Raw genomic sequence first — 16,001 nt, forward strand, 5'->3', positions numbered from 1 at the left:
TATGTCTTTCAATATTTGATTATTTTGGTATTTTCTTTTTTAATTGCTATACTTGTCCGTATCTGATGATAAAAAACAAAGTTATGAAATGGTGCTCGATGGTTGAAGAATATAAGTGTTACTTTCAAAAACAACTCCAGAAGCCATTTCTTCTTGTGCTGATGCCAGCCTTATGTAGTTTAACCATGCCAAGTGCAAGGTCTTACACCTGGGTCAGAGCAATCCCAGGCACAGCTACAGGCTGGGCAGAGAAGAGATTCAGAGCAGTCCTGTGGAGAAGAACTTGGGGGTGTTGGTCGATGAGAAAATGAACACAAGCCGGCTTCAGTGTGCGCTCACAGCCCAGAAAGCCAACCGTATCCTGGGCTGCATCAAAAGGAGCGTGACCAGCAGGTCGAAGGAGCTTATCCTGCCCCCCCTCCTCTGCTCTTGTGAGACCTCATTTGGAGTATTGTTTACACTTCTGGTGTCCTCAACATAAAAAGGACATGGAACTGTTGTAACAAGTCCAGAGGAGGGCCACGAGGATGATCGGGGGCTAGAGCCCCTCCCATATGAAGAAGACAGGCTGAGGAAGTTGGGGCTGTTCAGCCTGGAGGAGAGAAGGCTGCGTGGAGACCTCATAGCAGCCTTCCAGTATCTGAAGGGGGCCTCTAAGGATGCTGGGGAGGGACTATTCATTAGGGACTGTAGTGACAGGACAAGGGTTTGAGCTTAAACAGCGGAAGTTTAGATTGGGTATAAGGAAGAAGTTCTTTTCTGTAAGGGTGGTGAGGCACTGGAATGGGTTGCCCAGGGAGGTTGTGAATGCTCCATCTGTGGCAGTGTTCAAGGCCAGGTTGGACGAGGCCTTGGGTGATATGGTTTAGTGTGAGGTGTCCCTGCCCACGGCACGGGGTTTGGAACTAGATGATCTTAAGGTCCTTTCCAACCCTAACTATTCTATGATTCTGTGATTCTTAAAATGCCGCTAACTTGGAAAATTAGCAGCTTCTTAGTCCCTCAGTCACATTTGAAAAGTTGAACTCAGTAGAAGTACCATTGTGAGGTGACCTTCAGAAGGTTTTCTATCCCACACTTTGGATCTCCATTGATCTATGATAAACATTCCTTATGTTACCCAAGACTATTGTTTTGAGAAAGGCAGTCATGCATTCATACCCTGCTTTCTGGGGGGACTGCTGATGGCATGCTGTGCAGCAAGACATAACACTCTACTAGGAAAAGTGATCACAAGGGATGTAACCAGAAGGTGGTTCTGCTGATGTAGGACATTTGCCTAATGCTCTGGGACCATACCTTTAGCTGTGCCTAACGCAGAATGAAGTAGATTTTGATGAGGTATGTGTCTTCCAATTGTATCTGCTTCACTCATACCTCTTTCAATTCTTGTGGGGTTGAAGTGAACAGAAAGGGATGCTTCTTTGTATAATTTCTAGGTAAAAGTGAATTTCAGTAGTGACTATTAGTGGAAGAGAGCTCTGGGCTAGACTGACCTCGTATCTTCTGACCTAAGACAGCTCACCCTTAAAGGTCACGTCATGATTTTTGTGTTCTAGATTTAAATTCTACCAGTAGCATCTCATATAATGAGAGACATTTGTATGATAACTTTTAAGATATTTCTGCTTGTTCTTGCCTGTTTTTCACAAAAGGACAGGGAACAAATAATATCTGGGCATTTGTGCAAGTGGTTAATAAAATATTAAAAGACAAAATGATAAAAAAAGCTTGCTACCCTCAAAGATGCACCAAACTGAGGTTGCTTTGCTGTACAATATTATTTCCAATTTGTATATAGATACACTGAATGGTCTAGATTTCTTTACTTAATGGGTTTAAACCCCCACATTTATACGGGGCCCCTTCAGCCAGAAAGTGCAGTTCTCTAAGTAGTAATGGGGCCCTTCACTACTGGAAAGAAGGTCAACAGAATTTATGGGTTTCTGTTATCTGCAATATGCAGGTGTTCTTACGAAGTTACTGGCCCACTAAATTCAACATGAGCTTAATACTTAAATAAAAGTGTGAGCCTTTGTCTCAGTTGCCTGATGATCAAAATGAGAAGTTGTAAAAATGTCAGGTTAGCAGTGAAGCTAATACAGTGATAAGTGTTTAACAGAAAGTAACGTGGGGAGATTGGTTTAAGTTCCTTACTTAAGCAAAGTTTGTATAGCATCTAAATAAACCCTGATTTATTCACTCAATGTTTGGGTTAAAAAAGAAAAGTTGTCTAGATGGTTGCTAGGTTGAACACAGTCCTACTCATGCAGTAAAAATAACATGGATTTTTGTAATAAAGACTATACCAGAATGCATATAAGCAAGTGACTGTTACCTGTCTTCTGTATTGTCTGTTGTATCCACATATAAAATCTGTTTAATTCTGATTAAGCATATAAATATTTTAAGTTAAAACTGCATATAAAGGAACAATTTTGATCCTAGCAGACTAGTCTAAGGGTTGCTAAGAAGTGGTATGGCTGCTTTGTGTTTTGTGCAGGCGTTTGGATTCAAATGCTCTTCACTGTGACTGTGAAATCCTGTGGCTGGCGGAGCTGCTGAAGACCTATGCAGAGTCGGGTAATGCTCAAGCAGCAGCTACCTGTGAGTATCCACGAAGAATCCAGGGAAGATCAGTGGCCTCAATTACACCAGAAGAACTTAACTGTGGTGGGTTTGCCACTTCCTAATGGCTTCTTTAACGTGCTAAATGTACCTAATCTGTATTTTTTGGTTTGCTTATTGTTCTGTTCACTTTGATAACATTGATCAATATTGCATATTTCCAGAAATCTTCCTTTTCTCTTTCTCTGTTTTTGTCTGCTTCTGACTGACTGATTGCTTCTATGCCTATCTTTAATGAAACAAATATAGCCATTTGTCCTTGAGGAACTAAATGTGATTATCTGGAAAGACTTTATTTTTCCTTTTTATATTTCAGTTTTGATCATAAAAGGATCAACAACTAGGGTCTTTGGTGTTACATTAATATTGTTTAGCATTCTTTCTTTCCTTCTGTACACAGGAAAGAGAAGAAAGAAACTGTACAGAATGGCTTCTGATTTCACAGATCTTATTGTTAAAACTCTTGTTGATATTGGAATCAGGGTTGGGCCACTGGCTTTCTTTTTTACTCAGCTATACTTATAAGGAGTCCCTGCACTGTCAGTGGATTAGTAGATAAGCACTTCTATTTAAATCCTTTTGTTCATCTATATTCCTTCAGCTTGAGGGTGTAAAGACATGACCCCATGGGCACCCTGGGGCTCAGCCCCACATCTCTTCTGTTCTGAAATCAAAATGCAGATTTCTTACCAAGCTGGGGGCATTAATCTGCCCAGGCATGTGATGAGGCCAAGATAGAAAATAAATAAATCATTCTTTTGGTTTTGTGTTGGATATAACTCTGATCATGAGAATTATGACCATAAGCACCTACAAGGTTCTTGAAAAATATAGTAAAAAGGGGATTTAGTTCGAGAATAAGTCTCATGGCATCCTACCAGCTCTCTGCACATCTAAGGAGCCTGAATACGGAAACTGCAGGAAACAAGCTGGACAAATTATTCTGTAGGAGGCAGGTTAAGCTCTGATACTTATCTAAAGGAAGTTATTTTAAATGGCACTTGTGCTTGTTGTTTTAAAGTTTTTCCTTCATAAGCAAATTGAGCCTCTGTTCAAATAAATAAAACAGCTACTTTAGAGCCTGATACAAATTCGCACAGTGCATTTCCAGTCTGCTAAAAGGTCTTAAGGAACAATGGAGAAGGTCAGAAAGGCCACAGTCACTTTTGAATAGGGAAAAGTCCATTTAATCCTGAGTAAGAAATAAATATTTTAAATTAAAACATTTATGACATATATTTTTCTACAAGGTATATGAGAAATTCTTTATTTACCATTCCTTAGTAGTTTAAAACAAGTGAGAGTTCCTTACAAGTTTTATTGTTGATACAGAGAGGCCAAGAATTACATCAGAGCCTCAGGATGTGGATGTTACCTCAGGGAATACAGTGTATTTCACTTGCAGAGCTGAAGGCAATCCTAAACCAGAAATTATCTGGCTTCGAAACAAGTAAGTTTAAAAGAGGAAGAGAGAAACCTGATTTAAGTGTGTTTGTCTGGGTGTTTGTACATTTCTGGGTGCATGTCCATACGCATTATGTGCTCATATATGGAATAGTTACAGTGGAAACACGCTATAATTAAAAGTAGTATATGAAGTAATAATGGTCCATGTCTGTTTTATTAAATAATTTTAAACACTTAAGAGCTGATAACTTTAGAAAATATTCATGACTATAGTACTATTGGTAAGATTTTCAGCTGTAGTTATATCTACAAAGTTGCTCACATGCTTAAAACTAATGATTTATATGTAAGTACCAGACATTCCAATATGGATGTGTTGCACATGCAGTTTGTAGGTTAGCTATTGTTTGCATACATTTTGAGGCAAGGCAAAAGCTGTTTTTAAAGGAACTCCAGCTGGATAAGTTAGGTTTCAGAGAAAGTCTTCCTTGAGCCCCAGGTCCTCAGAGACAGCTTTCCTTTGAGGTGTAGCTCCATTCCAGGAGAGCAGAGATAGATATATCAATTCCCAGGCTCCCCAGACTGGTACATGGAGGGCAGACAAGTACCATAGGACTGTAGGTTAATTCAGGTTGGAGGGCATCTCTGGAGGTCTCTGCAGCCTTCTGCTTAAAGCAGGATCATACCAGGTTGCTTGTCCAGTTGGAGCTTAAGGGATGGACGTAGCACAAGTTCCCTGGGCAGCTTGCTCCATTGCTTCTCTTAACTGCTTAGGGAATTGAGGGAAGGGCCTATGAAGTACCTGTGTCTTTCAGCAGTCCAAGGGCCAGCCTGCTGCAGAGTGGCTGCTCAAGCTCTGCTTAGGTCCCTTCAGCACAACTGGGCACGGCATGGCTGAACCAGCTGCGTACCAGCACATCATCTGCCTTATACTGATGTGAATTTATGATAGACACATTGAACTGTGAGTTTACCACAAACTTAATCAGACTGGCTTAATGATGCTCTTACACAAATGAAAAATGGATCTGAAAAGCAAATTCCCTTGTGTTTTATATTAGCAAATGAACCATTTTAGTTTGTTGGATGCTGATAAAATGGAGCTACAGAGTCCTGGTTCTGTAGGTTTCTGCTGATGGGAGTGACACATGCAGCAAGGGTACAGTGTTTATGGAGTATGTCAATAACAGAGCCTTGAGCTTGTATGATATAATTATTACATTAAAATTTTCTTTGGCTCATGTACTTCTTATAATAAACAAAGAAAACATGTATTCAGAATACACATATGAAAGAGTTTTAAGAAGAAATTTGAGCTTGGGGTGTGGAATTATTGACTCTGGCTTGTTTCCTGGCTGCATGAATGAGAGCAAAGCTCTTTGCAAGGTAGTTGAACATGGCAAGATTTCAGTCAAAAGCCATTGACCTATTGAGGTCAGTATGGTGAACAGATCATCAGACTGGGTTTTGTACACAGGGGGTAAGATCTCATCCCTCATCTGTGCTTTTTTCGTGATGTAGTGTGGGATGGAGTGAGAAACAGTTCCTTTAATAATAACCCCTAACTGTTCTTAGATAACGTCACACAAATGCATCCCTAATATATCCCGAAGACCTGACGTTTCAAGCCAGTGCAAATTATAATCAGGTTCATTAGTGCTCCTTGAGCAATCTGGACAGATGTTGGCACAAAGATGATTTTATTGCAAGTAACCCCACTCCTAGCAGAAAGTATCTTGAGTGTTGAACTTATATGATATGCTTCAAGCACAAACATTTTAAATTGGTTTGCCAGTTAGAACTTTTTTCCCTGTAAGCTTTTACTCATTAATGTATTTTGGTTTTTCATATTGAAAGTATGATGCTTGCAGAGGCAAAATTGGTTGAATTTTTTTTTCTTTTTTTTCTTTTGTCTTCTCTTTAGGAGAAAGCTAAGAGTTCTGTTATTTTACTTAACACAGTAAAACTCTTCTCCCCCTCCCACCCCCCCCTCAAATTATTTTCGGTAATATATTTTGGGTTTCATTATTTACCAGTTTTCTGTGCTTGTGATTTAAAGGTTTAACTCCAGCAGATTCTTTTCCTCACAGTAATGAGCTCAGTATGAAAGAAGATTCCCGACTAAACTTGCTAGATGATGGCACGTTGATGATTCAGAATACTAAAGAAACAGATCAAGGCATTTACCAGTGCATGGCAAAAAATGTGGCTGGAGAAGTGAAAACTCAGGAAGTTACTCTTCGATACTTTGAGTCACCAGGTAAAGAACACCAAATCTGAATTTTGCATTCAGATGAGGAATTGTTTTGATAATAAGATTGCTAAAAGTAAGATGCCTTGGCTTTTGTATGTTCTTGACATGTAAATTTTTGCGCTTGGGCATCTTAAGAACTAGATCATGAAGTTACATCCCCAGAACAAAAATCAGCTAGTTAATATGTTTATTGTAGTAAGCAATTCTGATGGTAGTCTTGTAGGCTCTCTGTTTAAGGGTTAGGGAAAGAGGCTGTTGCATTACAACATTGCTCAGTACAATAGTGTTCTCTGTGGATACCTGAATACCACAAGATTCCAAGCAGGCTGCTCATGGAAGCTTTGACACATGCTGTGCAGCCATCCCTTATTATGGAGCTTCTTAGCCTGCATCTCTGTGTTGCCAGGTCTTTGTGTTTGCAAGCACTAAATTCCTCTCCAGGATGTAATGTTTTAAAATCCCAGACTTTGCTGTGAGAAAATTTTGTTTTGACACTCAACATCAGGTAAACTTAAAATGTCACTGCAAAGCACATGTATAGCTGGGAAAAGATACTAAAATGTAGCTTAATCAGGTTTGTGTTTCTATTCATTTATGGCAAATTTTGGCCTGTTTTCTTGGTCTCAGTGTTTGTGCCTCTGAGGAGACCTTTATGAAGATCAGCAAATGAGAAGGAAATGTTTGAACACTGTTTTAATGGCAGTCAAGGAAAGAAACATCAGAGCTTATATTTCTTATCTACTGATATTTATAAATGCCTGCATCTAGCTTAGGTTTAAAGTGAGGCAGACTTCACACTAAGATTAGAAGTATGCTGGAACAAAACTATTAAAAAACTCTAGATTTCCCAGAGTATTGCAGTATCCAGACAAATTACCTGTGTGAGCTGAAAGTCATATGTAGGCATTGCTTTTTCCTCACAGCCAGGCCAAGTTTTGTGATTCACCCGCAAAACACCGAAGTGCTGGTTGGAGAGAGCGTTACCTTGGAGTGCAGTGCAACCGGGCACCCTCAGCCACGAATTACCTGGACCAAAGCAGACAGAACCCCTTTACCAGTTGACCCTCGCATCACCATAACCCCATCAGGAGGACTTTACATACAAAATGTGAAGCAGGAGGACAGTGGCGAGTACACCTGTTTTGCAACGAACAGCATAGATAATATCCATGCAACTGCATACATCATAGTCCAAGGTGAGTAACTTTAAGAGTGACAAGCTATAAAACATATTAGGAACAGTATATTACTTTGAACTGTGTGGTTTTCTCTGTTTTTCTGAATTGTCAGAGCTGAACTAAAACCATGAAAGTTTCTGTTTTACTTGTAAGATTCTAGTGTAATCTGTAGGAAAGTTGCTATACATTTCACTCAAAGTCAGATATTTTATACTAATTCTCTGAAGGTTAAATTCATTGATTATTCTCAGAAGTTAATCATTGGTGTTTTGAAATGTTTATTTCTTATTATGTTTTGTTTGCTGATAGGAATAAACATGCAATGTCAAATTTATGGGGGATTACATTTTTTCTGTAACTGGCAACAATCCTAGAGATTAGAATTTGTGCCTGGAGTATTAGAAATGGAGTTTTGAGTACTGTTCTGCCTTTCTTTTACAGACACTTCAGTGGGTGTGGAAACATTTTTTGCTGTGTTTCATGGAAGTTTTCACTCTGCCAACTGAGGTGTTAGCATAGCTTTTCTGCAAAACAAAAGTCAAAGTACTGTAACTTATCGTGATTGCAATAATTTTGGTATTGTATGTCAATAATATCAATATAAAATGTTCAAGAACAATCTATCGAAAGCATATATATTTATGGGGAATATTTTTACTTGAAATGTTTTTATGCTGGAATTTGCATTTGCAAAGCATTTTGAGGAAACTTTCTTTCTGTTCTCATGTTAAGATCTCTAGCTGGCAAGCACTTCGGGTTGCAAATACTTCATCAATGAGTTCAATTTTTTAAAGCTATGCAGAACAACTTGTCCTTGTGGTTTTGTTTATTCATTATCCACCAGTTGGATGATTGTGTTTTGAGAGCTGAACAAATTGCATCTTACACGGATAGTGCTGTGATGTTACTGCAGAAATTGGCCCACACTTCTACTCACTGCTTTCCTTTTGTGTAAAGTAGAAAACAAGGAGCTCAGGATGGCTTTGACTGCACTGCATTTTCTTCACAATTTAGCCTACGATTGTTTGAGAGGAGAAGGCATTTTTAATCCAATCTATGTTTGACTCTACAAGTCTTACTATACCTCTTACCTTGGATCTATGGCAGTAGATCCCAGACATCTTCACTGTCGCCAGGGCCAGGTTGTGAGATGTTTCTATTGCACTGGTGGCTACCTTAACTCTCTGCCCTATAGGGGTCACAATATAAAACAGTCCCATTAGCGTCTCTTTTCCTACTGATATGAGCTATTCAAGTCATACAGGAATAATTTCATCATTTCAGACAGTTATGCGTTTTTTAGTTTGGATTTGTTTTGTTTTAACCTGTTTATTTTCTCTTCTTTAGCTCTACCTAAGTTTACTGTCACTCCTCAAGACAAAACAGTGATTGAGGGACAGACTGTTGACTTCCCTTGCGAAGCACAAGGCTATCCCCAGCCTGTTATTGCCTGGACTAAAGGAGGTAAGCATGTTCTATTTTCACTTCTAAGCTAATAAAATACTATTTGTTTAGATCCATGTATTTGCTTAGATGCTTAAGTCTCTGAAGGAAACATGGCTCATCTATTTCTGCTTTAACTAGAAAGGAAAATGTGTCCCACAGAAGCGAGCTGCTCAAGCATTTTTCATTATTCATTAAAAAAAAGTCATTAAAATATGTCTCCATAATGTTTAAGAAATAGGAGACAAATTGCATGTGGCAGTACCTACTTCAGCTGGTTTACTGCAGAAGAAATAGAGATGACTGTCATTAACTGGAAATCTGAAATTAGGTACAGCCCAACCTTTAACTGGCATCTGTATAACTGCATTTCTGTCACTTATCGCGCGTTGAGAGGAGCGGTGGTGTGTACTCTGCTGATAGTTTTATCAGGTAGTGGCAGTAAAGGCATTAAGCGAGATCCAGTGGGAAGAAATAATGTAGTGGGTGTTTTACAAGTAAGTAAATAACCCAGTTGAATCAAATGATTCTCTAGCAGTCAAAACACCTCTTAGGAAATTCTAAAACATGGTAGATAAAGCAGACTTTTAACAAACATTTGATCTTTTTGATGCTGATAATGTTCCTGTTTCTCCTTCTTAAAAAGATTGCTCCAATCAAATGAAATGTCCAGAAAGGAAGAATAGGGTACAGACACTGATGTCCCTTTTATTTAATTTTCATTATATTTCATTTTTTCAGGGCTATATGATTTTTTTTTATGGATTCTCTGTATGGCTTAGGCAGATACGATGAATTGTGTCTTACACACATGTGAAATGAACAGTAATACCTACTGGTGTTCGTATGGTGCCTTCTCTTTTGGACGCTTTATCATGCTCCTTACATGAAAATATTTGTTTCTACCACAAAGAAAAAAAGTTCAGGTTTATGATTGTGTGCATATGTATGTTTTGTTTGCTTTGTATGTTTATCTTCTGAGAAGTAAAGGTTTCAAACCTTTTTAAAAGATATTCCATTTTTTTCCAATGCTTCATCAAATATATAATTTTCTGGATTTCCCTTTTTCTGACACAAAGGTACTTTGCTCTGCACTGCTGTTACTTTGTGTTTCAGGAGGCCAGTTGTCTGTTGACAGAAGACACTTAGTCTTATCCTCTGGAACCCTAAGGATTTCCAGGGTTGCTCTGCATGACCAGGGACAGTATGAATGCCAAGCTGTTAACATTATTGGGTCTCAACGAATTGTTGTATACTTGACTGTACAGCCTAGAGGTATGTTGTCCATGAAAGCTGCTGCTGAGGAAAATAAAAAAGTAATGTAAAAATAAATAAAAAAAAAAATAATCTGAAGTTTTTTATCCTTACTTAGAATTAAAAAAGCTTTTGAAACAGATCCTGAATAGTGCATGGGTTTTCCTTCAGGACTTTCACTGCATTTTCACAATTATTCCAAGTTTCTGGTTTTGAATTTTAAGGTGTCTTATTAGTTTTTATAAATTGAGCATGTGGGACGGTGTGCCCTGATAGACTTTATTCAGTTAGTTGCAGACCACATAAGCTTACAACTAAACACGGCCTTCTTTTGCAAAAAGCTTGTTAGCATGAGGCTATATCTTTTGTCATTTAAAAAACTTGCTGTTCAAAGTGCTGCTAACATTTCACATTTCTCATTGTTATTTCTGAGCATATCTATTTTTAGGTTCCAGGTATTTTTTAGCAAATGTTATATATAGATACTTATCAGTATTTGTACAGAGTATCATTCCTTTAGAACAGTCTGTCTTCTATAAAAGAGGTTTAACTGATTTACTCCTTTTTGTAAGGAACAGAGGTTTGCTTTGAGGATGACTATTCCCATGCTTGGGAAAATACTTTGCTTTGCAAAGATTGGTTGCTTATAATACTCTGTGCTGTTGAATAAATAGTGTAAATCTCATATTTTTTTGATGTCCAGAAGCAGAACACTTTATTTTACAATAGCGGAATGACCTTCACAATCAAAAGTCATTCCCTATACCTAAAATCAGCAGACACAGGATAAAAAGCCAACCCACTCCATTTATCTTGTGCTTTTCTTTAACTAAATTTTAAGTAAGCTAATTCTAGAATTAATTAGAATCATATTAATATGTTTAGTTTAGTTAAGTAATTTGTTATCTAACTAAATTCAGAGGGATTGAATGTTTAATTCAAAGTATTTCTTGTTGGTGACCTCATTTAAACGTTATATTCCATATAACAAAACTCAATTTTATAAAGTTTTATAGCCTTGAGATTGTGTTAAACTTCACTGATTTTGATAAAATTATTTTTGTGTGACCCAGGTTGCTAAATACAGTCACCAAAGGATAGTAAATACAAGATTGAAGGCTGTAATGCAACCTGAAATTGGAGCTCTCCATGCATTCACTGCCATGCTATTTTCAATTGTGCAAGAAGAGAAAACTTTTCTTCTTTTAGGCTACTAACAAAAGGACTGTTCATCTCAGGAATGGTCACTGGTCATTGTGGCTAAATCTGGATTAATTAATATGGATTAATGGTCCACTTCTGTTTGGTGGCATGACATGGCTCACATCCAGAGAACCCAAACCTCCCAGTGCTGGATGTCTGCCTCTGAATGCCTTATTTGAAATGGTTTCTGGTTCTTGACAGCAATTTGTGTACAAACAATTTAATAACAGGGCCACATTCACTTGGTAGAATAAATGTACATTGTGTGGCCAAGTACATCTCTGTAAAAGCACAGCCCTCTCCCACCCCCCCCAAAATACCAATACTTTACAGCAGAAATACAATTTTTAATATCTTTATGAGAAGCACATACAAATATATGATGATATTTGAGTGCTGCATGTCAATCTGGATTTGAAATATTAAAAAATGCATTCATTTTCTTCACACTGATAACTGTCCTTAAAATCAGAGGTGATTTTTTTTGACATGCTAATGCCTAGGGCTTACTGTCAGGACGATAGGAGCTCTGTGAAGTCTTAGCACCTCAGTAAGTTGGGCTGGGGGAATCACAGTTGAATGACTTGTGGAAACTTTTGCTTTTATCAGCTAAGAAATCTCTGTTGTTGCTGCTTAAAAAATTAAAACTTGAAAAAGTTACAGAAGTTGATGGGATATTCATTCTGGTGACTTTACTCAGATTTACCTATTCACAGAAATATTTTTAGAGCTTTTAAAATGTGGAACTTAAATGGTTTGGGCAAAAAGTGTTTTGGCTGGTTTTGTTTGAACTTGAGTTGTTAAAAATCACCCTAAAGCAGACTTCAGGTCTAAAGAATTTTGTCTGTAAGACAAATTTATAAGCGACTACAAACTTGCAGACAGAATAGGATTATAGATTGAGGAATGTTGGGTAACTGAAAAAAATAAACAATGTTTATCTCATTTTAGACCATCTTTTGTACAAGTTGTATTTCATACTTTGTCAATGTACCTTTTTTTCAGTGACACCTGTATTTGCCAGCATTCCCAGTGACATGACAGTGGAGGTTGGCACAAATGTGCAGATCCCATGCAGTGCTCAAGGAGAGCCGGAGCCAGTAATTACATGGAATAAGGTACTAGGCATTTGTTCAGTCGTTGCAGAAACTCAGTGGCCTTTCCATCTTTTCATAACGAGCTTTTCAAAGTACACGCTGTCAAATTATTGCTTGCTCTGGTGTTTGAAAGCATTACCTGATGTTTGATCAGCAAATCTTTTAACACAGAGCATGTGTGTGTGTATATATATATATACACCAAACTTGAATTTTATATATATCTGTATGTGTGTGTATATATATGGTTATGGAAGTCATTAAATGGACAAGCTAAAATTCGTAATGTAAGCCTTAAAAGGCCTATGTATTTTAGTGACAGTTCTGTGTGAATAACCTATTAATACTTTTGCACTTTCAACTGTATCATAGATATAAAGCAATGAAAATATTGTATTAATGAGCCCTTTTAAACTATTAGGTTGACACTTCAACCAGGACATATTTTAGTGACTCTTTCGTAACCTGTCTGTGGCTTTTGATTTCCATTGGTGCAATAATCGTTATATCAAACTGTTAGAGTTATTAGCAGAGTTAATGATGAATTAATGGGTTACTGATATTGAGCTTCCTGATTATTTTATCTTAAATTAATGAACATTAGAAAATGTATTTTAGTATACCATAAACAGCTTCTAAATACATAGTGCATGAAGAATTGATACAAATAAATGTACTCAAGAGGTGCTATCTTATTTTTGGGTCTTAAATTTTATGTCATGAGGACCTATAACTGCTAAGGTACTTTGATTTACAATAATGAATGCTTTTAAAAATGAATAAATACAGTGTACAATTTAGAAGTACATACAACTCCTGTCAACAGTTTGTGAGTTTTTTATGTAAGTTTATGTAAATCTACTTGAAGATTATCTTGCCATACAAAATAGAAATATATATTAAAAAAAAAAAAAACACCTCTGTAAAAATAAAAGAGAAAAAAGATTGCAAAAGTTCAGGTTTGAAAACAAAGAGTATTTAGAATAACTAGTCATTGTGCTCTGCTACAGGATGGAGTGCAGGTAACTGAGAGTGGAAAATTTCATGTTAGTCCAGAAGGATTTCTTACCATTCGTGATGTTGGAACAGCTGATGAAGGTCGATATGAATGTGTTGCCCGGAATACCATAGGATACTCCTCTGTTAGTATGGTGCTTACTGTTAATGGTAAGGTGTACAAATCAGAGGTATGAGTTAGATTATTAGTTTCATTCTAATTGCTTAATTTGTAAGATGCAAAAAAGTTAATAAAGTATTGAGGTCTTTCTTTTATTTATGTTTCAGTTTTTCTCCCATACTCCTCTTCTTTGTGTGTGTGTTTTTTTCTTCTTTTTTCTTTTTTTCTTCATTTAATTCAGGCAAGTATCTGCACAGGCGTAAGATGAAAATATGTGAGCCAAAATGTCTCTATGATTTAAGCTTTGAAATAAGCAATGCTTTGGGCTCCAGTTAGTCATACTACTTTCCTCTTGAAACATTATCTGGACCTATTAAAATTTGCTAGTCAAATACACAGCCTAATCTTTAGGGATAACTTGACAAAAGGCCTTGAGTCATCTTTAAAGGGGCACATACAGTACTTGGTTGAAAATTAGACTGCAACCATTGTGAAAGAATTCAGGAAAGTCATAATGAATGTAGGAAGCTAAAGGAGAAAACAGAAAGAAAAGGAGAGTATTTGAGTTTATTACAATTATTTTAATGTAATAATTGAAAATAATAGTTACTAATCATTAATATATAATAATTTGTAATAAAGCAGCCAAAGATGCTAAGGATTGACACTAATGCTTTTCTGACTCACCGAGTAAAACTGTTGATTTTTCAGACGCATTTTCAAAAGGAAACTCTGTAATTTTTGTTGTTGTTGTCTTTCAGTAGAAAATATGACACAGTCTGAAACTGTAAATGATGTTTCTCTTTAAAACTAGTGAGATACCAGAAACCGTTCCCTGTGGTTGCTGTTACAATGCAGCTCACAGAGGAGCAAGGACAGATTATAAGTACTGACAATTGCTATCTTGATAGTATTAATAATGGCATTAGCCAGAAATGCCTAGAAACTTGCTTGTCAATATTTCTTTTAAACAAAGTTAATGTGTTATGAATGGTCCTAATGCATAAAAATCTTTTCCTAAAATTGAAATGGATTAAAGGCATGTGTATAGAAGCTGGTGGGCAGGTTTTGCTGGCCACATTTGATAATATTTTAAAGATGCTTTTTTCTATGTAATTTCCTTCTGTCCTTTTCTGTAGTTTTGTAAGTGCCTGGATTGAGTGTAAGGTGGGATATATGTGTATTCCATTTTCACTGCTTACAAAAAATTGCCATTTTGCTCCCCCTGCCCCACAAAATCATGTGAAAGGTTTACAGGGAGCTTTAACTTTTAATATCTATCCGTTTAAAAAGAGAACTTCCAGCAGCAATTAGTCTAAACAAAAATCAAGTACAGTACAGTTAACATCTGACCACCTTTCTCTTCACTGGGGACTGCAGTGATAGGACAAGGGGTAATGAGTTCAAAGGAGAGATTCAGGTTGGATATAAGGAATAAATTTAGTCAGAGAGAGGTGTGGAATTCGAACAGGTTGCCCAAGGAAGTTGTGAATGCACCATTTTTGGAACATTCATGGTGTTCAAGGCCAGATTGGATGGGGCTTTGAGCAATTTGGTCTAGTGAAAGGAGTCCCTGCAGGGGGGTGGAACTGGATGATCTTAAGGTCCTTTCCAGCCCTTACAGTTCCGTGATTCTATGACCAAGGTTTATGATTCAGATCAGGTGCACCATTAATCAGAATGATAGCTCTGCAAAACATGTATCTAAAATGAGCACCAAGATTACATCTATTGTAGACAGCAATAGGGAAGGTGACCAGCCCCCGGACTTTACAGTCTGCAATGTTGCAGTGTTAAGATGGTTCATGGCACACAATCCCTGTCTGAAACAATTGAGTAGCAAACTTGTAAATTGTATTTTTCCTTAAAATAAGTAGCTTACCTGATAGTTTCTATAATGTTGCTATGAAACAACAAGCAAGGAGGACAGAGGGTAATTACGACACATAGGTGCTACCACTTTAGGCACGGTGGAAAGGGTCAGCTGTTTGTGGATGGTGGGAGTATGTTGTCAGCAGCCCGAGACAGCTGGCCTCAGGGGAGAGAAAGGGGCTTCAGCTACAGCTATAGAGTGGCAGGACCTGTTTTACTTGACAGTATAGGTGGTTAAGTTTGATTACCCAGGTCTAGACTCTGAAACTCGTACAGACGCAGCCTAAGCTGTTCATTATGAAGGAATGATAAAATATTGCCTCAGAAAAAAATAAAAAAGGAAGTAATGAAAAGCTTGCAAACAACATTTTTTATGTCAGCTGATTTTGTGCATCTGCTGATTTCATTCCAGTATATTTGCTTTGAACTTCTTCCCTACTTTACCCTTCTTCCTGTGCGGCTTCTCCAATCTAAACACACTCTGGAAATTGTTAGTTGTTGCCCCTGGATCTGGTAGCTCTCGGTTTAGACTAAAAGGAAGGTTATTA

General features: G+C 37.4%; 1 protein-coding gene across 2 annotated transcripts in view; it reads left to right on the forward strand.

Annotated features, from left to right (window-relative positions):
- Window positions 1-16,001, forward strand: part of PXDN (peroxidasin) — a 92,694-nt gene that overhangs the window by 52,976 nt on the left and 23,717 nt on the right. For both annotated transcript variants that reach the window (XM_062634573.1, XM_062634572.1), the window contains exons 7-14: window positions 2,504-2,673; window positions 3,961-4,078; window positions 6,126-6,295; window positions 7,213-7,485; window positions 8,815-8,931; window positions 10,027-10,185; window positions 12,373-12,485; window positions 13,475-13,631. In XM_062634573.1, the coding sequence (XP_062490557.1) occupies window positions 2,504-2,673; window positions 3,961-4,078; window positions 6,126-6,295; window positions 7,213-7,485; window positions 8,815-8,931; window positions 10,027-10,185; window positions 12,373-12,485; window positions 13,475-13,631 (1,277 nt within the window). The remainder of the gene's footprint in view (window positions 1-2,503; window positions 2,674-3,960; window positions 4,079-6,125; window positions 6,296-7,212; window positions 7,486-8,814; window positions 8,932-10,026; window positions 10,186-12,372; window positions 12,486-13,474; window positions 13,632-16,001) is intronic.

Source organism: Pezoporus occidentalis, unplaced genomic scaffold (genome assembly GCF_034315485.1).
Source record: "Pezoporus occidentalis ecotype Australia unplaced genomic scaffold, CSIRO_AGI_Poc_V1 ctg43, whole genome shotgun sequence".
NCBI classification, from domain to species: domain Eukaryota; kingdom Metazoa; phylum Chordata; class Aves; order Psittaciformes; family Psittacidae; genus Pezoporus; species Pezoporus occidentalis.